Source organism: Poecilia latipinna, unplaced genomic scaffold, assembly GCF_001443285.1.
Source record: "Poecilia latipinna isolate Pla-1442-1.1 unplaced genomic scaffold, P_latipinna-1.0 Scaffold956, whole genome shotgun sequence".
In the NCBI taxonomy this organism is placed as follows: Eukaryota; Metazoa; Chordata; class Actinopteri; order Cyprinodontiformes; family Poeciliidae; genus Poecilia; species Poecilia latipinna.
The window spans coordinates 205397-227794 of record NW_015113572.1 but is presented as its reverse complement, the minus strand read 5'-3'; the positions used below and the strand labels follow the sequence as shown (position 1 = coordinate 227794).

General features: G+C 40.2%; 2 protein-coding genes across 16 annotated transcripts; both read right to left on the bottom strand.

Moving 5' to 3' along the window:
• Positions 1–1809: 1809 nt before the first annotated feature.
• On the bottom strand, positions 1810–16374 carry abi2b (abl-interactor 2b). 15 transcript variants are annotated; one of them, XM_015049689.1, is made up of 12 exons: positions 16152–16374; positions 12722–12889; positions 12457–12633; positions 11294–11311; positions 10250–10353; positions 7269–7415; positions 5643–5770; positions 5269–5475; positions 3806–3976; positions 3040–3126; positions 2420–2605; positions 1810–2136 (listed from the first exon to the last, which is right to left on the bottom strand). In XM_015049689.1, exons 1-12 carry the CDS (start codon positions 16266–16268, stop codon positions 1961–1963), a joined length of 1686 nt encoding a protein of 561 aa, XP_014905175.1. In that variant the 5' UTR covers positions 16269–16374; the 3' UTR covers positions 1810–1960. The 15 variants fall into 15 exon arrangements, with proteins under 15 accessions (XP_014905175.1, XP_014905177.1, XP_014905176.1 ...); XM_015049691.1 differs by having other exon boundaries at positions 3040–3123; XM_015049690.1 differs by having other exon boundaries at positions 5643–5767; positions 16152–16373.
• Positions 16375–16658: 284 nt separating this feature from the next.
• Positions 16659–21957, bottom strand: cyp20a1 (cytochrome P450, family 20, subfamily A, polypeptide 1). The gene is made up of 13 exons (XM_015049716.1): positions 21688–21957; positions 21174–21223; positions 20746–20912; positions 20523–20668; positions 20282–20449; positions 20124–20202; positions 19337–19449; positions 19195–19249; positions 18979–19099; positions 18770–18881; positions 18626–18690; positions 17590–17679; positions 16659–17512 (listed from the first exon to the last, which is right to left on the bottom strand). Exons 1-13 carry the CDS (start codon positions 21757–21759, stop codon positions 17359–17361), a joined length of 1392 nt encoding a protein of 463 aa, XP_014905202.1. The 5' UTR covers positions 21760–21957; the 3' UTR covers positions 16659–17358.
• Between the last annotated feature and the right edge of the window lie 441 nt (positions 21958–22398).

Genomic DNA, 22398 nt, shown 5'->3' with positions numbered 1-22398 from the left:
CGCTGTTACGTAGGACTCGGCGCTCCATGAGGCGTCTACGTATTGATGTCTGTGCCTGAAACAGTCAAACCTCTCTCACAGAAGAGAAGAGAGTGATTGATTTTTAGACCTGCTTCGCATGCAGAGGAAATGCGATGTAGAAAGCTAAAGCTGCTCAGCCTTAATTAGCCAAACAAGCTAACATTCACCCCAGAACCATGTCTACAACCAACCTCCTTAAATCTGAGCCACAAAAATAGACACGTGTGCACCAGTAAATCTTAATAACTTTATTGTCTTTGTTCTCATGATTTTACAAATATGATACTTCTGCAATTCAACTTTGACTGTGCAACACAATGGCATTATGGACTGTTAACCTGACGTCCCAAGGGACATCCGTGATTCCAGAAGGTTGTGAATCCTGCAGGCCAAAGGCCTTAAAATGTAAGTTTTGACCGTTTAGTGTCATCTATGTAGTGTTACGTAAATATCCCGCCTGCTGGATTCACTAGCAGCTTGCACATAATGGTCCACGGGTGACGTAATGACGGCTACTTTCAGGTCGGAGAGCGACTCCTCGGACGTGGGCTTGAAGTTAGACAGTCTCTTTGGATGAGGCTGGTTGTTACTGGTCAGGGCGGCTCGTCTTTTTCTTAGAAATGGGTGATCTCGCCATGTAGGTTTACAGATAAGAACAATGGCATGCAAGACTCACATACAGACCCACTTATTTCTTTTATTTTTTTTCTCCATTTAAAATAAAAAATAAAGATTCCGACATGGTGGAAACACCCAACGGCCAAGCGTATTGAACTATACGGAGGACAAGTGAATTTTATTTCTTTTTTTTTTTTACTTGGTATGGCCGCTAAAACCATTTCAACACGACAGCTGGCTTCTTTTCATATTCAACAAGTCCCTTTGTGAGGACATAATACATCTCACAGTTATATTATTTCTTCTTCTACACTTTTTTTTATTACAAACGTATGTGCTTTTGATTTGAAACGACTCGGGGGGAGAAGCTGAGAAAGTTTTGCATTTCAGTACCAGTCCCACCCTCGAACCGCCACGGCGAGTTTTATTGCAAATGAAGTGATAGATAACCTCTGAACAGCAACACACACTTCAATATGGCACAAGCGTCTGAGAGATGACCGAGATATGACGTCGTCTGAGTAAGAGGGCGAATATAGAAAAACCAAACCACACCAAATCTGAAAATATTAAGACGGTAATCAATAGGAAAGAAAACATGCAGTCTGACGCTCTGCAAGCAAAACCATAAAAAGAAAAGAGGGGAAAAAAATAATAAAAGAAAAATAAATGCTGCGCTTCCAAAAAACTCGTGTTATTCCAGGGCTGGATGAGGATTCCTTCTCTTCGGAAATCGCACGCCGGCTTGCGAAGTGAAGCACGAATCGACCCGACTGCCTGAAACGTTGCATTTCGTCAAATAAAACTTTGCAGAAAATAATCTGAACTCTCACCTTAAAGCACTCGTTTGCCTACAGATGTCGCGCTGAGACATCCTGTGTGCTTGTCTTGCTCAGCTTTGGCACCGTCCCTGAGGTACCCGACTGGAAATCTGGAAACCCAGCCCCCTCCCCCCCACTTATTGAGGATCTTGTTGTCTCTGGAGTGTTGAGGAGAAATCTACACATGAAGGCATTTTCCTCCAGCCCTTTCTTCGACTACAAATAAATATTGTTTAAAGTAAGGGCGACTTGGTAAACGACAACAAAACAAAACAAAAAATGTAGTGGCTTCATAACTTAACAACACTCCTGCTTGGTCAAATAAAGAAAGAAACATTACAAGGAAGGATATATCTAGAGCAGTGGTTGTTTTACAATGGCGACAACTATGTCGAAAGAATGACCTCAGTTTGTCGTGTCCTTTAGAACAGCTGCGCTCAGATGGAGGTCATGCTCCGTCTGATCCAAGTCTCCGCCCGCTCCCATCAGAGGAGGGCTGCTCAATCGGCGTAGTGCATGATGGACTCTACATAGTTACCGGGGAAGAGACCCGTGGTCCCGTTCATCACGCCCTCAAACCAGCCGTCGTCGTTCTTCTTGATCACGTAGATGATGGCGCCCTCCTGGAAGGACAGCTCGTCTTCTTTGTCGCGGGTGTAATCGTAAATGGCCACCACTGAGGCAAGGAAAGAGGGAAAGGACGTACGTGAAGTGTTCCTCTGTCATTTGAACATCAAAAAACATCTTCAGGACATTAGGAAGCTTCTGGGGAAGTTAAGACATTTTACTGCTGAACGTGAGAAAACAGGCAGAGTTCATTTAAACTGGTTGGTTTTCCAGCTTTGAAGTAAATTCAGATTGAGAAGAAAAACAAACTGTGTCCAAAACAAATAAACACATGATTTTTTAAGTAAATGTATGAATACAGTTTATGTGATTTTTCCTTTCTGAACACAAACCTTTCTCCAGATAGCTGCGTGGAGCCCATGGTGGGTCTTCCTCAGCGTAGGGGTCGGTGTACTCCACCACCGCCGACTCTTCTTCTTCCTCGTCATCCTCATAGTCCTCGGGCGGAGGCGGGGGCGGGGTGGGCTCCTCGAACACCGGCTCGTCGGCAGGCGGAGGTGGCGGCGGCACGTCTGAAACTACAGGTAGCCATGGAAACGCGAGATGACTCATTATGAAGGAAAGAGGCAATCAAGAAAACGCTGAAGGGTTTAGGACGTAAACAAGGTGCCATGCGGGTTCAGAGAAAGGCGTGCTGACGTAAAAACAAATATGATGCATGTAAAGTAAAAAAATATCCCACAGTAACATGCTTTAGTAATATGAACCACCAACATCTGCTGCCACGGAAACCTGCAGTTATCCCACATTCACTTTTAATGATGGCATCATCTCAGACAAAATTCCTGCAGGTTTAGTTTAAACAGTCTGAATGTGGAGCAGCAGCAGCTCATGTTGGACAGCAAGATCAACCAAACATTGAAACAAAAAGAGACACCATCTGATGAGGAAGGTGGAGTTCACACAAGCCAAGGTCATGCAGAGGGAAGCAAGGTGCTAAAACACTACTTACTAGTCTCCTGAACTCGGGCCACAAAGCCCATGAGAGGCAGCTGGGGGGTGATCTGCATGGATGGGGGAGGGGGCGCGTGTGGGCCTGCTAGCACCAGTACACATAATCAGACACCAGCATGAGGTTAGAGAGTACAAGAGAAGCACAACAGAGTTAAAGGTCAGAAAAAGAAGAGCAGAGACTTCAAAGAAAAAGTTCAGTCTCTGAATATTCATTTGATTTTTCCCATTTTATTTTGATTTAAGTGTTGGTAAAGTGAATATATTTGAAAGGAGGACATAAGAAGCTCTTATCAAGTTGAAGTTATACAAGCAGACAATTTCTGGCAGAGAAACGGGACAAAATATTGCAATAAGACAAAAAGTGAAAGCGCGAAGTGTCCTGATGTCGATACGAAGCGTCAGAGTCGGACAGGAAATGATTTAATAAGAAAGAAACAAGCCAAAGATCAGTTTTGGCTACAACCTAAAAAGTTCAGAGACAAAAGCTTCGTTTTTGTCGAGCAGCAGAAATGAAAATGAAAAGTGTCTGATCAGCCCCTCCTACAAAGTCTTGTATTTTAAATAGTTCACCTCATAAAGTAGCTCATAAATGTTAAGTAGAAGGAAAAGGACAGATGATTTTCTAAATGTTCTAAAGACTGAAAAGTAATATTCAACAATATTTAATCATCTACCACAGTTATGTGCTGCTTTGTCCCATAAAACCCTAATAAAAACACCCAGGGAGTTTGTGACAAAGCGAGTCTGGACCCGCTCTGCGTTACCTTGGTTCTGGGCAAAGTGTGGCCCGCCGTTCAGCTGGCTCTGGTTGTGGTGGGTCGTGTTGGGCTGGCCTGTGACCGACGAGGGCCGGCGGAACGGCAGGGACCCCCCGACCTGGGGGTTCTGGGGCTGCTGCTGCGCCGGGCGGTTCATGCTGTAGAACTGAGGCGCACCTATCGACAGACGACAGCAGGGGGCAGCAGAGACTCCTCAGTTGGTGAAAGAAACTACAAACATTAACATTTAATAACAGATGGAATGAATGATATTGGGCTAATTCTGCAACACTTAAGCAGCTTACAAATAAAATGCTAGGTGCTAATTAATTATGATTAAGTTCCGTTAAATTAAATGTACACCATCTGTTATTTATCTTAGTTGCTACTAATATAAATAGACAGAAATTCAAATGACTGAAGGAAAACATAAATGACTCATGATGTTCAAGATGAGAAAAGTCAAGAAACTGCCTTTTAGGGCAGGAATCTGACACCAGCAGGGAAGAAAAAGCTGAAAACAACAAAAAACAGACACAAAGAGAAAACAAACGGTTCGTGCATTTTACATCAGAACAACACAACGTCTCACCAGACGCCAACGACCTCTGTGTGAGATGCAGGGAGGAGCATGATGACAAACGCTCAAAAATGAAGTGATTAGACTGAGCCACAACTACTTTGCGTATTTCTAGGTGTATTTCAACACTCTTCTGTGTGGAAGTCGTTACCATCATATTGGATATATGGAATATTTTTATAGCTGAAGGTAACATGAATGGCAATATGCGTCTGTACACAACATGATACTGCCCCTTTAAAAGACATTTGATTTCATGATTTAATGGTTTGAAATCGGGTCTCTGTCTCTTTAAGAAGCTCCTGCTCTTTCTGAAACTCCGCCTTCAGGAAGTCGTCACAACATGGCTCTATTAAACCTTCATCAAAATTTTTCTCAGCGTTTCACTGAGAAGTAGCTCCTATAATAAGCTCAACAGATGGTCAGTTCCACCAGCTGTTTGCTAATTGCTGCTGGCTAGTCTGAAGGAGCTGAGTGGGGGAGTCACAGCTTGGAAGCTTGGAAACTGAAGTTCTCAGGAGGAGCTTGGTTCCCCCAGGCGTTTTACACAGCTGAATGTTTGCCATGGGAGACTAAAGGATTTCTCAAACATGCATGAAAAAAAACAAACACTCCAGGTATGTTTTTTTGGGCCCAAAAAAATTAACAAAGATGAAAGCATAAAAAAAAAAAAAAGACAATATTACATAATAAAGAGGATGGAGCAAGTTGCATCTTGGTGTGTTTGTTTCTGACCTCTAGACACAAACACACCGGACAGCATCCAGAGAAAACCCAACGACTCTTTGACTGCAGTGAGGAACGTTTACAAGCCAGACATGGATAAAGCAAGCAGGGGGCGGTGGGATGAAGGGTGGGGGGGCGTGCAGGGTGAGCATCTCCCACTCACCTTGTGCGGGGTTGCCATAAGAAGCAGGGCCGGTGCCTGAGGGGGCCATGGAGGCGGGGAGCTGAGGAGGGGGAGGGGGCACAGGCGGGATCTCTACAGAGGGGTTAGGGGCCTGTTGTGGGCCGTCTAGGACAGAAGGAGGTGGCCCGGGGGTGGTGGCAGTGTTAGGGGGAGATTTGGCCGTGTTAGGTGGGAGAGGGGCTGAACCTGATGGGTAAAAGTGAGGGGGTTAAAGGTCAAAAAGGAAGGAAACAAACAAACAAAATAAAAGACAGGTGAAGGAGGGGAAGAACAGCAGATCCCAAGTACAACTCGACGCTCGGATTAGTTTAGTTAGTTTCCGGCTGTGGAGGATAAAGGAAACCTAGGGTTACCTGGGAATACTGTGGGCGGGGCAGGCGTCGGCACGGCGATGGGCACGCCCACGCTGCCACTGCCGCTGTTCTCTCGGCTGCTGCTGCGACTGCTGCTGGGGTGGCTTCCTCCGCTGCTCCCACTGCTGCTGACGGGGCGGCAAGGCGCGTCAGAACACACACACACACACAATGCGATGCACACTCCGGCTTGTTTTCTTCTTCACGCAAACATATTTGTGATTAATTAAATCATCGTTTAATCAGCTAATTGTGTAATTATTCAACTCGTATTTAGCCATTTCAACAAAACAATAAGAGGCAAAAAGTTTTTCCACATTCTCTTAAAGTGGCACCCTCAAGAAGCATCGATGTGTCAGTGAGCCTCTGAAATGACTGACAAGTTAAATTAATAAATAAAGCAGCTGGATGCCTGAATAAGGACAGACAACACAGGAGACGCTGTAGCAACAGAACACACACACACACCCACACACACAAACATGAGAGTGTGTGAAAGTAGGAAGACGGTGAAGAGCTGCGTTTCCATTACAAATGTACGCAAAACTCTTGATAACATTAACGCAAATATAAAAAAAAACACAATTTTGTCGTTGTGGTATTTCTAACACAGTCAAAAATCACATGTGAATAAGATAGTTCATACAGTAAGTCATTAAAAACCATCATTCTTTATTTCCTGTTGTATTCTGCATGTTCTGCGCCAGTGGCAACACCCAGCTGTTGATCATGCGACTTGCAGTGTTGCGACATAAACCCGCCTCACCTTATTGCCAAAACATTTCACCAAAAAGTGAGAATTTTTTTTTTCAAATTGGCGTGTTTCCATTAAGCAAATTTATTTTAGAAATGTCAAATTGCGCAATTATTTGCCCAGTAGCTGCGTCTCCGTCAGCCAACAGATTACAGAAATAAGGTTGCTTAATAAAAACACGAAGATTAAAATAAAGGAAAAAAACAAAACAAACTTGTTTTTCTGTAAAAAAGTTTTTGGTGGTTTTTGGACGTATGGAAACAGATGTCGGTTACAAAACTGCAACATAAACACTTTTTTTCACATCACGTGACTCGTGATCAGCAGCTGGATGTTTCTACTGGTGGAAACGACAGACGACAACAGGAAGTGGAAGGAAGATGGTTTGTTTTTGTTTCGTTGCCGTGGTTTTTAATGACTTATCGCGTGATATTCATTTAGTTACTTATTTAATGGACACACCTCAATTGCAAAATTGTGTCGTTTTTTTTTTACATTTGCGCACATTTACAACAGAAAAGCAGCTGCTGAGAGATGAAGAGATGTAGATGGAGAGAAATTCAGAGGAAAGTCGGGGGAAGATTTTCTCGTCTTTACAGACTGGAATAGTTTGTGAGCAACAGATGGGGGCACAGATTCAAACTGGGTTTGTGTTTCTCCCCAGAGCGGACAGAAGTTTCACAGAGAGTGACTGGAAGGACAAAAGCTCATCAAAAAGATTTCTGCGGAGAGTCGCTTCAGAGAAGAAGAAGAAAGGTTTTCAGAAGCTGGCAGCGGGGGTGGAGGGGTAGAAAGGGGGCTTGTTTAAAGTTTAAAGAGTACAGAGGCATGCTGGGAAGCAGAAGGAGGGGCGAGGGGGAGTGAGGGGGTACCTGTACGTGCGGTTCCTCTGATTAACGGATGCAGTGCGTGCGGGGCTCTGCTGGGGGGGCGCCGTGTTGCGCGTCGGGCTCGAGACGTAGTCGTTAGGGACAACGGGAGGACGCACCGGCTCGAGCGTCCGGAAGGGGGAGTGGCGCCTGTGAGGGGTTAGGAGGAATCCAGGAGTGGGTGAAGGAGGGTGGGGGGATGCATTCAAGGGTGAGTGTTGGGTTGGGGGGGGGAGGAGGGGGAGGAAGAAACAAAGTGCAAACTTAAAAAAAATGACATGACAGATGGTAAACAGGTGAGGTGACTGCTGTTGGTGGAGAAACACGGAGCAGTTTTTCCTTCTTGGTCGTGATCAGATTGAGACGGTTTTGATAAACTAAATATTCTCTGGTGAGTGTTGGAAACAACATGGAGCAACTTAAACATCTGGAAGAGTTGGCTTCCTGGTCTGAATGAAGCGTTGAAACGGGGGAGTTAATGGTAGTTTGGGTCAGTATATTATTATTGTTAATCTTATTGTTTTTAACACAAAGAACTTTTTGTGTGAACCTTTAGATCCGTTTCTGCTGTTACACCTGACTTTCCGCTTTGCGGGACAATATTCTATTTATTTTCTTGCATTTCCTGCCTTAATTATCGTGTTTTCCAGTTTTTCTTTAAGTGAAATTCACCTTTATGAAGGCATAAAGGAAGCTAAAATGAAACCTGTTTTTATGTTACATACTTTGTCAGAGGAGACAATAATTATTGGTGATTTTTATTTTCTATTTTACGCATCTTTCAAATAGACAATGAGAGGGTCAATGATTTGGAGCGGCCATCAAAACGTAGGCATGGGCATTTGTACTGTTTATCATATATTTGAGATAATTTTCTTATGATAAGAATCTTGATTTACTGTCACAATAAATTACAATTAATAATGTTTAAAATCCCCTAAAACTGTCTGTGCTGTTAGTTTTACTGTTACCTCCCCTGTATATTCAATGAAACTATCAATTAATTTGAAAATATGATTAAATGCAGTCACTGTGATACAAATCACACCTCTTTATGTAATGTAATACGCGTAAAAAAGCACAATATAAATGGCTGTTTCTCAAAAGCAGAATTTGTGGTTGTGGTGCTACGACCTAAAAAAGTAGCAATAAATAGTTCCTATTGTTGCTTTTACCGTTATCACAACATTGTCCCAAAATATCGTGATACAACTTTAAGGTCATATCGTCCACTCATATCAAAAAGCCTTGGAGGAAATCTCTGAGCAGATCTGGAAAGGTGTGTGTGAGCAGGGCGGCCTACAAACCCGACCCAGTTCCACCGGTTCTGTCAGAGCAAACGCTCCAAAACTCAACTAAACTATTGGGTCAAATATTTGGGCGTCCTTCAATAAGCTGCTCCCAAGTCGTATCCGACTCGACTTCTGATCTAAGAGTGTACAAGTTGTAGTTTATTTTCTCTTAAATAACTTTAACAATTATTAAAGCTAATTCTTAAGTGCACTCTTCCTTCTAATCAGAAATATTTCAAAATGCTGGAACAGTGAATGAGTTACTCTCTCACCACATTTTTTTATTTATTTTTATTATTTAAAAGATGCAACCAAATTATATCTTTTTGCTTCGCTTGTGAGCAAAAACAGTTTCATCTTTAGTCCAACAGCAGCTCTGATGAGTTTTAAACATGAGGAAACAAAGATTCAGTGATCAGAGCCTCTCTCTGCGTTTGGATGGCAAGAACATTTTTTATGAGGAATGCGTAGCAGCTTGGAGAAGTCACACAAACGAAAAGGCGGAAAATAAATTTTAAAAAAAAATCCGAGGAGATTTTTCACAAGCTTTAATGCATCATGGATGATTGATATGCATCTTGAAGGGACAAACACACACCTCTATGGGTCGATATGAAGGTGTGGACACACCGGACCTCTCAACAAACAACTGCAGGGTACAAATACAAGCTTCTTTTTCACACGCAGAGACAAAACAAACACAAAGTTACGAGCAGCGCAGGTCGAACCCCTGAGGGATAAACACGCCTTGGATGAGTTAGGACACAGAACAGAGCATGTGCAACCTTCAGCCGCTGTGAGAAACTCAAAACAAGTTTAACTTCTCATGGCTTCCCCCCCCAAGAAAGAAGGAATTTTCATTCAAAAATATCAACCGTTTCACAAAAATATTCTCCAAGAGAAGAAATGTTTGATTAGGCTCATAACATAAGAACTGATCTCTTCCTACACTTGTTTAATAACTTAATATGAAGCCAAAATGCAAAAAAGCAAAGAGAAAAATCTTTTCCATTTGTTCATGACCCAACACAGCTTCCGTACTTCCAGATATCTTGGCTTCAAAATCTGCAAAAATCATTTACCAATAAATTAAGAGCAGGTTCAAATGTTATGAACCGTTCTAACCACCCAGCATTTCTACTGTTTTTGTCTCAAGTTACACCAAAAGAAAAAAAGAAAAAAAAATCCATCAAGTCCTGAAATGTTGATGAAAAGCCAGCAGCAGGTTTTTTGTCAAAAGACAAAGATCCCAAGTAAGAACCTATCCAACATCACAAAGGAATATTTGACTTTTCTGATATAAAACTGATCACAGAGAGAAGCTACTACTCTACTGTTAGACTAATTTCTTTGCACAAAAAGAGAGATAAAATGTCTGAATATACATTTCCATATCATACAGATGCAGTTTGAGTATTTGGTTCAAAACCATCCTAAAGTCAACAGTGAAATTTTAGTTCAGCAAGTCTCCACAAGGTAACATGCAGCTTTTATTAATGCATGAACTGACATTGATGTTTTATTAATGATGACCTGAGAAAGGCCAATAATGTCAGCTGAGCTTATGTATTGTTAATCCCGGCTCACACACGGTCCAACCTGCTCTGAAAGTAAAACACAGATCAACTGGGGGTCTGCACGCCCCAAAGAAGTGATTAAAAAACCAAAACAAACCCCCTGTAGCTTACATACCCAAGGGTCCCTTTCCCTGACATAGGCGGGCTGGGAGGCTTCTGTGTGGGGGGGTTGGTGCGAGGCAGGGCGCCTCCTCCGGTTTTCATGTTTTGAGCGCTGGCCTGTGAGGGAGGACAGAGGTGAGAACACCTGTTGGTTAGCTATAGCATCTAAAAACATAAAACAGCAATGACATTAACTACAAGAAGCAACAACTGATTTTCATAACAGCACAAGTGGCATGCTTCTCTGGTTTTCTACTGAGAACAGATCAGAAAATCAGCAGCTAAATAGCCGAAGAAGAGGAGACAACGAGATGATCGACGATGGAGGACTTTCGGTTGGAATCAAAGAAGTTTTTGCAGCCTGTCCTAAAGAGCTATGTTCATGTTCCCAGCCCACACTAGTTCCCAGAGTGGGATCCTGTTTGTAGTGTCCATGGACAGCATCTCATGCTGTGGTCAAGGAGAGGAAGACTTTCTGGATGGGGAATCTCAAGATCTCCTCTTATGTTTCAGATTCAAAGGGTCTGTTGACACCTTCAGGCCATGATGTTGACTGAACACTGAAGGGTTTGACGATTGAGGTTGAAGTTGCTGAAATTAATCCATCGTGGTTCTCAACCAGAAGATTTCTTTCTTTTTCTATCCTGGTTTCCTGTTACCCCAGCAACCAATAGTAGCTGGACGTTTTTGTTATAGTATTAAAAAAAACTCTTTAACTACGGATTTTTAAAGATCCGTAGTTACGGTTTTAAACTCTTTCAAGTTAGACTTGAAAGAGTTTAACACATCAAACGACAGATGCACTGAAATTTTAGCAGATTTGTCACAGATTGAATTCATGTCGTTTTGTGACAAATTAACAGTTTCCACTTTCTAATGTCATCTTATCTGATTATGAATAGGAATGAATAGATACTCAACAGTAAACAGATTAAAAACAGAAAAAAAAGAGAAACAGAAACAAAAGCCACTCCATTGCAGTTCAACCCAATCCACCGACACCCTGAAAGCAAAACAATCCCAACCTCATTTCAGGCTTTTACTTTGAAATTCTTACCTTAAACCTTTGCAACCACTAGAGTTGACAACAAAGAGGCATTTTGGCAAGCATTAAGAGAGAAACAGAGAGAGAGAGACAGGAAGAAATCAGGGGTTAGCTGGAGAAAGAACAGTAAAGCTGGTTTTCTGAAAAGCTGCTAACAATAGTTTATTGTTCAGATCTGAGGAATTTGATCTTCGGTGCTTTTGTTTCCCCACTTCTGGGAAACAAAGACACAACCAGAACAAACCACTTTTAATATGTTATTATTTGAGAAAATAGCAGGACAGAAATCTGCAGCCAGCAGCAGGTGACAGACTTTCCTGGCGAAAAAGACAGACTTATTGATTTTTCCTTCCATTACTTCACTCTGAAATGCAGTGAAACCAGAGAGCTCTCTCATGTTTGACCTTTTTATGTCCTCTACATTAGATTTATTCTTTTTTTTTTTTGTTTTGCATCAACAAAAACACAATCTTATTCTGACAAGTCACATGTTTTCACACAGAAACAACTTCTATGTCTTCGTTCAAGGAAAGTAAACATTGTTAGAAAAATCAAAGTTCATCAGGATTCCCAAACATTTTCAGTGCAAAATTCCACTTAATGTTATTTAGCCCCCTTTTTTTTTGATAGTGTTTGGGGTTTAGGATCAGAATCACTTGAGCCTGAGATGGACAAAATAGTGTGAATGTGTTTGTGTCACTGGGATTCCAGTCAGTAATTGAAAAAGTCAAAAGTAGATTTTGACAGAATTATGTTATATGAATTGTTTATCTCGTTATTATGATATGAAAGTTGAAACATCGGGAAATGTCTTGCTATAAGTGAAATAATTGACAATGGACCTGGAACCATTTCATAAATATTAAGAAATTATCATCTTAAAATAAGATCCTATGTCTTACTGAAAAGTTACTTCTGAGTTAGTTTTGCTTTATTCCAATTTACCAAAAATACTTGCACTAGAAAAACAGACCAAAAATACTTAGTAAGTTTTGTATTTTTTGCACTGTATCCTATTCATACGTCACATTTTTCAAGACTAATAAAGTAAAAGCATAAACAAAAAACTTAAAGTCACCCCAAAACATATTTGATTGAACAATTCGAGTTCCTTTTAGTTAGGAATACTTTTTCAAGCATTCTGAACATTACAGAAGTAAAAAACAAAGGAGCACCTTGACTCCGTGGCCCATGTCGTCCAGCAAGCTGTAGTCGATGGGTTTGCGGATGTAGCGGACGGGCCTCTCGGGGTTGGCCGGGGCGATGATCTTGTGTGTGCGGGAGGTGTTCTTGTTGGTGGTGAGGATGCCGATCTCTCGCCGTGCTACTTTCTCTTTGTGGATGTCCACCGTCTGAGGGACGTGAGGCAGTAATTAAACCACTGAACCCGAACTCTAACTGTGAACGGCGGCGTGTTTTGTGCCCCGGATCCGCCGGTACCTGCGAGATGTGATTGATGGAGGACTCCATGCGGCGCAGCTGCGACGCCTGGATGTCAAGCATTTGCAGCACATTGTTGGCCAGCGTGTTGATCAGGTAGGCCACGCTGGCCAGGGACTGGGTAGTGTAGTTCTTGGTCTCCTCCAGCGCCCTCTGCTTGTCTGGAGACTGAAAAAACAGGCATTTAGACGTGATGGCGAGCTTTAACAACTGTGTTAAATTTCCATACAAATCGGTACAATAACAACGAATCAGATGAGTTTATGTTTACGGTACGACTGTCTAAGTGTTACGTTTTGAGCAAGAGCTGAAGAAATGTTTGATTTTATATAAAATGTGGAAACTTCAGGTGGCCTGTATAAACATTTCTGGACGAACTTCAACAGAAACGTGTGAAATGACGACTTGTCGAAATGCAAGGTTTAAATGTCAACAGGGGGTTCAAAGTTACACCTCTTAGTCTTATTTCTAAACTGACTTAAAAAATCTGATGCTAAGAAAATTACTTGATAGTATTTCTGATATAATTTTTTTATGAAGGTACGGGGTTCTTTCTTAAAACATAAATAATAAAAAAAACTTGGTAATATTACCATGTTATACTCTATAGTTAGCTGTTAAATAAAAAGAAACTAAAAAATACATCATTTCTGCACTTTAGACAAACTGTAGCATTTGTTTTTTTATTTCATTTAAGGTTTAAGTAGCAGTTAAAATTATAGCGCACTGATTGCAGTTTTCTGGCCAATCACCAATCTTTAAAAAGCCTTGGCTGCTTATTCTGATACAGATTTTTCTGGTCTGAATACTTACTAAATATCACTATTATAATATCGACTGGCATACATACTTCCAAAATGAAGAGAATTTGGACTGAATTATTGGTGCTCCACTTCATTATCGTCACTTTCACTTTTAAATACAGGAAATCATACAGATTTTTTTATTTTAATTTTTGTCTTACTGCCATCATCATCACAATGACATCTTTTTGTAGAAATAAATTAGGCTTTAGTTACTTAGACGGTCTTCAGTCATGAACACGTGTGACAACGTGTGGATAAAAACGAATCACCTGAGAAATAAATGGTATGTGAGCAGAAACGAGCTGAGAGTGTAGAAATAAAAACAGAGGTCAAGTAAACCCAAGTCAAGTCGCATAAAGCACCTAAAACAGACGGATTTGGTCTGAAAGGAGTTGCTGGAGGCAGGCTGATGAGAACATGGACACGGCACCTATCAGAGCAGATTCAAACACATTCAATCAAAAGAAATAAAGCCGTCTTTCACTTCTAATTCAAACAACAAATGCAAAAAAAATCTACCAGTATAACGAAGACTTTTCCCTTCCAGGACAGAGCTCTGAAAAAGGGGCCACCTCAGGAGCTAATCTTAGCTTCCATGTTTTAATTACTTTGGGAAACATTTTTCTGCTAAACTGGGAGCATAAAATCAGTTGGTCTCAGTCACATCTGTTCACATAAATCCACTGGATGCCACTAGACAGCTGCTGCAAGAACCAAATGTTACTTCTAGTAAGACACACACTCCTTATAATGAGACACATTTACCAGGAATCACATCATAAAGCAGCACTGGAAGAGCAAACAAGAGCATGTTGGAGTATGAAGACTAACTGGTTAGAAAGGAGTTTTATTTTTATCAAAGAAAAACATGCTTCTTTATAATAATAGAAAATTGAATCAATCGTTTAATTAAAAAAAAAAAAAAGGTTAGCACCCATGTTCATACCAATAACAGGGTTTCCACCAAAAAACTTGCCAACTCAAAATATAGAATTAGTTAATATCAAAATTTTTAAAAAGTTGAGGAAAATCTACAGATTTTGGTTTGTTAAACTAATTGGAACCGTTTGCCACGGTGGGAAGAGACTGTGCGAGTCTGGCATGAAACAAGGCATAAATATAACAACCAATAAATAAAACAGAAATAAAACCCCACACAACTGAAATCATAAATAAAACAGAAATCATCGAGCTCATTTCATTGTGACAGGCTTAGGTCAAAACGTCGTAAAGGAAGTCTTCTCCACCGTCAAAGCTGACAGAAAAAAAAAGTCAATGCCCCTACTAACAATAATAATAATAATAATAATAATAATAATAATAATAATGTGGTAATAAAGAAAAATGGGTTTGGATCATTTAAATGACATCTTATGCAAGTAGGTCAAAAAGAACTGCAGTCTGCAGACAATTTCTAAGGGTTAATGTTATGAGATATACGTCCACAATAAGTACAAATAGTGAAAACAGTATTTTTGACGTTAATCTAAAAATGTGTGAATGTGTTCAGAATCTGGATGTCATTTCTGCATCCTCTCTTGACTTGAGCTCACAAGTTCCATGACTACATTCCCTGGTGATGATGATGTTAATAGAAACCTGGCCCCCATCCAGAGGAAGCTGTGACACATCCTAATAGTATTCTACTGACTAACACTCCTGTCACAACAATGTGAGAGCGATATGGGCTGCCCGACGGGCAGTGTGGACAAACAGCTGGATACCACGCCCCTTGTCTCCAGGACGACCGGTCAGACCTGATCAGGTCAGGATTTCACTATCACACCTTGTTAAATTTTTCTGCCCGGCTCAAGCAGATATAAATGCTGGAAAGTTGTGGTTAAATCAGCAATATTAGACTTGAATTCCTGCGTCTTTAATTTAAAGTAAGCTTAGACGTGTAGCAGTCCTCGGAATGATGCAATTGGGAGGCCAAACAATGATAAACAACCAAAAAAGATAATAATCGGCCTCTGTGTCAGCTGTCGGTCTCTTCCCCCTCAATCGGTTCACTTCCATAACTGTGATGGATATCTGCTGCAATATTTGAGTACACTAATAAAGCAACAGCCATATGAGCATTGAGATATAGAGGGCAGGGGGTAATTAGGAGCCTTTTAAAGACTAATCTGAATACATTTTAAGGTTGTGCATTGCATTAAATCAGCGGTGTAGTCGTGTGATCACAGCGGTTTATCTGCTGCCAAACACAGCTCAGCAGAGATTAGTCAGACTAGATATCCTTCATCAATAGCTGCCTAATCTGCCTGATCGCGACGATTGATTTCACGGCCCATTTATCGCTCTTATTGTTTTATTACAACCTTTATTGATGAGGGAAAGTGGCTAGCTAGCGACCTGCGGAGCTACAGCACACACACACACCATAACGTTGTTGAAAATGTAAAGCTAATAGTTATGCATGTTAATAAGGTCAATAACACTTAAATAAACCTGCCACTTGTTGATTTAGTTTCAAACCAGACGCTCTGAGAGTGCCTCATTTTCGCTATAGCAAAGGAAAGCAATAAAACAGCGCTAGCAACAGTTAGCCTAGCATCAGCTCGCCCAGTCAGGGATGCCCGTCTTAAACCTGAACCAAAAATTGCATTACAATAACATACCTGGACATAGTTGCTTTCGCAGTATTCTGCTACTCTTTCCAAGTTGGTGAAACTGTCTAGGAGAGCGCCTCGTCCTGCTGGAATCTCCTCTTCCAGAAGCATTTGTAGCTCCGCCATTTTCACATCTTTTAGCAGAGCGGGATGCAGGGCTCGGCAGCGCCGCCAGCGGCCGCGTGTGGTACTGGAAGGGCTGTCCCAGGAGCAGGGCTTCCCACGATGATGTATGTTTAAAATACAAGTTTCCACTGACACACGGAGATGGACTATGCAAAATTAATCGTTTTCAATTCTATTTCTTTCTTATAAAATTCCATTGATGTTTAAAAATTGGATAATACGTTTGAGTTGCAACGGAGTTCCCCAACTTGTAAAAATGTGCAGTTCACTTCATATTAGTTTATGCTTGTAATAATCAAGCAGCAAGTAGGCGGAGTCATGTAAATTTACAAATCCATTAATAGACGAATATTTTGTAAAATTAAATAAAAGACAACAGCAAAAACAATATTTCCTGTTCAAGTTTATTAAACGAGAGACCTTAAAAAGTGAAATGAAATATCCAAATGCTGTTTGGCCTAAAGCAGCGATGAAAATTAAGATTACCAATATTATAAATATCTGCCAAAAATAAATCATGTTTAAAAAAATTTTTCAGGTAGTTTCTACTGATTTAAAAAAATATTTTGTATTCATTTTGGCAAAATTAAATAGTTACAAATTAGGACAACGGTGGAAAGTCATATTTCTTCGACTAAAAAAAGATGTAAAATGATTACAGTAAAAAATAAAAAAAAACAGAAAGAAAGAAAAAAAAAGTGGCTCATTTTGTGGATCCAGAAACAGGAAGAGCTGAAAAAGTAAAGTTATTTTTCTTCTCCACAGATGCTTTACATAATCGTTAATAAAGATATAATTTCTTGCTCATGAACAGATCGACCAAATTTTGGAAAGCCACTAGATGGCAGTGTTTGTTACAGTATGCTACTTTAAAAATAAAACTCTTGCCTTTACAGCTTGCCCATTTATGAAGTAGAAATTTATTTGGCTGCAGGTTAGAAATGCCCTGAAAGTCTCTGGTCTTTACCACCGACTCAATTAAGAGCTTCATTTTAAACCCCATCTGTAATACTTTGCTGGTAAATTCTCACTCAAATTGATTGTGTTCTAAGAGCATGATGCTTTAGTTGTTGGGCACTGTAGACTATTTTCAGCTTTTTCTATTGCTGACGGTGATCCAGGTTTCGTCCTTGGGTGTGGACACCAGCTCAGATTTGACTTCTGCCACTTGATCTTCCAGCTGGTGAAGCTTCAGCTGTCGCACCAACGTGCTGAGCAGGACTGTAGCTACAGTGTAAGCAAACCTAACAAAAAATAAATTTAACCAATTATTAAACCACAATCTTCTGACAAAAGCTTAGTCATAAAAATGTGAAACTACCTGAGTTCTGGGCACGTTTGATTCCCTGAGAAGCCAAGTAGGCAGAAACTCTTCCTTGCAGATTCTTCCTCAAATCGATCTGGATCAAACCTGATAAATATAAGAATAATGTTTGAATTGCGCAATATTATCTCCAGTAGTGAGGCTAATTTGTCGATACTACCAATGGAATAAACCAAGTACACTTTGAGCAAACAGCTTATAGAACCACCTCTGAAAAAGAATTTGCCAGAGTAAGACTCCTTGAGGCACACCTGGCAATGAACATTTGTTCATCAAATAGTCAGAAAAAATAAAGTATACCCCATGAACTCTCAGTAGTTGTCTCTTCTTTGCCATATTGCCTCTGTTTGTTGCGGATTAAACACCTTCCTTTTTCTGCAACGCCGCATTTCACGTTTAAATCACCTTGAATCTTCTTCAACCACTACCGTAGATTTGCTGCCATGTTTGAGATAAACCTTCCAGTTGATGACCCAGTTAGGAACAAACTTCTAAATGGAACCTTTCCTAAAACATTTCCACTTAGGACTCTTCTCTGCTATAATATGATAAGACTTCAAATTTGGAAATTATCCTTGAATTTCTAACAGATTGACAAGCATCAAGAGTTGTTTCTCTAAGATCATTACTGATGTCTTTCTGCCTTGTGTTGGCACACACACGTGGTATTCCAGGCCAAACATAACAGTGTTTCTGTTGGAAACATACCACTTTTTTGGGGGTGATCACAAAGTTTCATATCACACGATCAACAACCGGATGTTAGTGTTGGCAGAAAAGACAAAGACGACGTTTTTTAAACGACTTATCGCATGAGCAAACTTATTCACATGTGATTTTAACTGCGTTTCTTATTTACTGGAAACGTAGTTGCGGCGACACTCGCTGAATACGAAACGTTTTTTTCACATTTGTAATGGAAACGCAGCTAGTAAAGACTCATGGTGGTCACTTAGATGCAGCAAAGTTGTACTTCGTTTTTCCATATTAAGAATCAGAGATTAGTTAGTTCTTCCAATAACTAAAGATGAACCTGTAGGGGGCGCTCCATGTGTCTGGATCCTGAAGGACTACTCCCAGGGCGTAGATTACCAAAGTCTGAAAGTGTATAAATGAAACGTTACTGTTACTTCCTCCTATTGTGGCCACAAGCTGGACACCTGAGCAGAGTTGATACCTCTTTAGGGATCACATGTTGATCGACTTTGCCCTCCACTGCCTGAAGTCGAGCAGCTACGGGGGTCAGCTTGGCGGTCCTTACTGTCTCATTGAGAACCTGCTGGCAGTATCTTCCCAAAGAGAGACAAGATTAAACTCAGCAGCTGCTTCTCTTAAGCAGCCTACATACGAAGGATGATACTAAAAGTGGATCGGACCGGGTCTCACCTGAGCTGAGGAATCTTGTCTAGGGAAACAGGATCAGAACCCAGAACATCTTGTAACTCCTGGTAGAGTTTGTCTTGGACTTCTTTGGAAGTGGACAGGAAGTGAAGCGCCCAGATGCACACTGCCGAAACAGCATTTTTCATTTTGGATACTTTTTTATGAGGCAAAGCAGTCATTTCTGCTAAGAGTTTACTTTCAGGGTAACTCCTCGCTTACAGTTAGCAGTGATGATGCATCCAGCCAGAGTGAAGACCATACAGTCCTCCATGACCTAAAACACAGAAATACAAAAAAAAAGTATAATTTCATAAGGTTCTCCATCAGTTTAAGTTTTTTCTAAAGTTATCAAAGACTCCACCTGTCGTTCTGTGAGACTGGACTGAAGAAGAGCATCCACAAACGCCGTCTGTTTCCTCTGTGCCTTCCTCTCCTTCACCACTGACAGCAGCATGGATTCCATCTCTGATAAAGCTGATCAAAGGTTTTTAAAAAAATCATTTATGGTTAAAACAAAAAGAAAAAGATCCAAAACAACAACAATAAAATGTAAAATCCTGCGAACTAAGAAAAAAATTAACAGATCCAATCTTGTGTCTAAATCCTCCTCCTGGTTTTGAAGATGAGTAAAGAATATACATAGTTGTAGTTCCCAACTCTGTCACTAGATGTATCCAAACCTCATTTACACGGATGGACAATAAAGTGAATGAGATTCTCCATGATGAATTTCGATTCAACCCATCAAAAATTACCAGAAGATGATTAAATTTTGATACATTTTCACATTTTTCTTAAACATAAACTCTCGTTTTAGGAGAATATGGCTCCTAAAATGCAACCACTATAAACACCATGTTGCTGTTTGCTCAGTTCTTTTGTGAATTTTATCAACAATGCAAGACTGCCAAATGTCACAGCACTCAAACAGTGTGTTTTAATTAATTTTTCTGTTCAAGTTAACAGGAATGTGGGTGAAGAACCAAAGTAATAAGGGGATAAATAAACCAATCAGGAAGCTCCAAACTTATCGAGAATTCAAAGATGTTGGCTTCCTGATTTTTGTACAAGGAGTCAATCAAAAGTTTTGTCAAAACAGCATCACAGATTGAAAGTAGATTCCAACAAAGTTCAATGATTGAACTCACCCTTCTCATAATGAGCTTTTCTACTGGAGCTCTTCTCCATGGAGCCGTCCATGTAGCCCTTCCCAATTTCAGACCAGATCTGGCAGAATCAGAACAAACACTTAAGTAATTTTGATGCCAGCTTAAAAAAAGAAAAAACAAATCCAACAGATTCTCACCGCGTCGTGGTTCTTGCGGAAGGAGATGATTTCGGCGTCATCTTTGAAGCGCTCGCCCAGACCCAACTGGGTGACGGTCTTCAGGGCCAAACCCAGCAGGTGGGCACACAGCGGGATGTGCTGAGCCTCCGGGAACGACTTCCACTTTCCCACAAGTTCCTCCACCACCTAGACAAAACTTCCTGATCAGTGGGTCTCTTTTGACTTGAGGCGAGCCTCGTTTAAAGTGATCCAGACGAACCTTGAGCATGACTGGGAAGTTGTTCTTCAGGCTGTTATTGATGGCCCCCTCATATAATTTCTTCCTAACCACTGACTCACTGGGCCCACCTCCCATCCCCGGGGGGTATCCGAGCAATGACTTCAACATGGTCTCAAAGGAGTCGGCTGTAAATCAGAAAAATGTGAAGAGTTTAGGTATTCACATGGACAAAAGATTCTCAGTTTGAGTGTGACGTCCTTACTGGTGTGATTGGGGTTGATATGCTGCTTGAGCTGGTTCACAGAGCCCAGGCTGACCACCGGCCGCCCGCCGAACCAGAACGACGCCACTGATCCAAATTCCTGATGCAGGTTAACAAGGAACTCATGCAGACTGCCTTGGTTGATGATATCCTGCAAGTTTCCATCCCTAAAGATTGGAAAGAAGAAGCAAAACAACAAAGATAGAACATTTTTCTGTTTATGCAGCTCCCTTCAGAATTGTCAACTTGATAAATAAGTAAACATACATTTAAATGCACCCTTTCATACAGTTAAGTAGTTGTCCATGTCTCATTGTGTCATATGATTATGTAGCAAATTAGCAAAATGGAAAAGACAAAAATACACTTTTCAACTTGTTTAAGTAGAACACTAATTACTAATATGTACAAAACTAAATATAACTTACTTCTCATCTGTGGGGTACAGACCAGGGACACCAGAGGCCCTTCTGGAAGACTAAAAACATGTTTATAAGAATCAAGTGAACACATCATGGCGATTTCCATTTGAATGTTGTCCATTTTAAGCCTATTAATTCCCGTTTAAGGGAGTCCAAGCTTTTTAAGACAAACAATTTATCATACGAACAGATATTTGTGCTTTCTAAAAAATCGGCTAATAAATTATACACTTTCAAGTTTGAAAATGTTCATATCTACGCGTGTTTCACCTTTTTTGCGCAAACCATAACTCATAAAACTGTGGCTTTATGCACTAAATTTGTAGCGAGTTGAATAAAATGAATGCCGATTATGAGATAACATTACACGATATCTGGATTTGTAAAACTGTTACACATTAGCCATCGCAATTTGCAAAAATCTGTAGATGTTTCAAAATCGAGTGTTTTGTGTTTGCAGCCTGCCCTAAGGATAGCAGCCTGCTAAATGCTAACTAACTTTGACCTATCTGGGGCTTACCGGGTACAAATAGAGAACAGCTCCGACCAAAATGATGACAAACGTGACAGCGAAAATGGCAAAGTCCAACATGACCGCGCTGTTACGTTCTATTCGTATATCTGTGGAAGTTTGCGTCCAAATGTTGTCAATTACCACGTCAACATTGCATATCTGTGTGCGACTACGCTGCCTAGCCACGGCAAGAAGACCAAAGTAATCGATGGATTTATGGAAGTTTACGTGTTTTTTTTTATCTTGACATTTGAACAATTTTTTTTCAATTTACTTTTTACTAATTATACTTTTATCTTAATAAAAATAATCGAAAACTCATAATTTTATTTGTACAAATTAAAATATTTCAATTTAAAAACGTGTTTTAATATCTTGATATCTTGGAGTGAAATGAGTATTTGATCCCAATACGATGGCGTATTAGGGCGACACAAATAAAATAAAATAACTAGAATGAAATCATAATATTACGAAAATAAAGTCGCAATATACTTGACCTAACCCCCTCAGTTTATATATATATATATATATATATATATATATATATATATATATATATATATATATATATATATAAATCTTTAAATATTGTAATTTTTGTCTGTTTTCACTATGATAGAGCTTTTTTTCTTATAGTGAGTAAATAAATAGTAATAATAATTTTAAAAAATGTTATTAGTTGTTTTTATTTCAATGATCCCAGAAAATGCATCT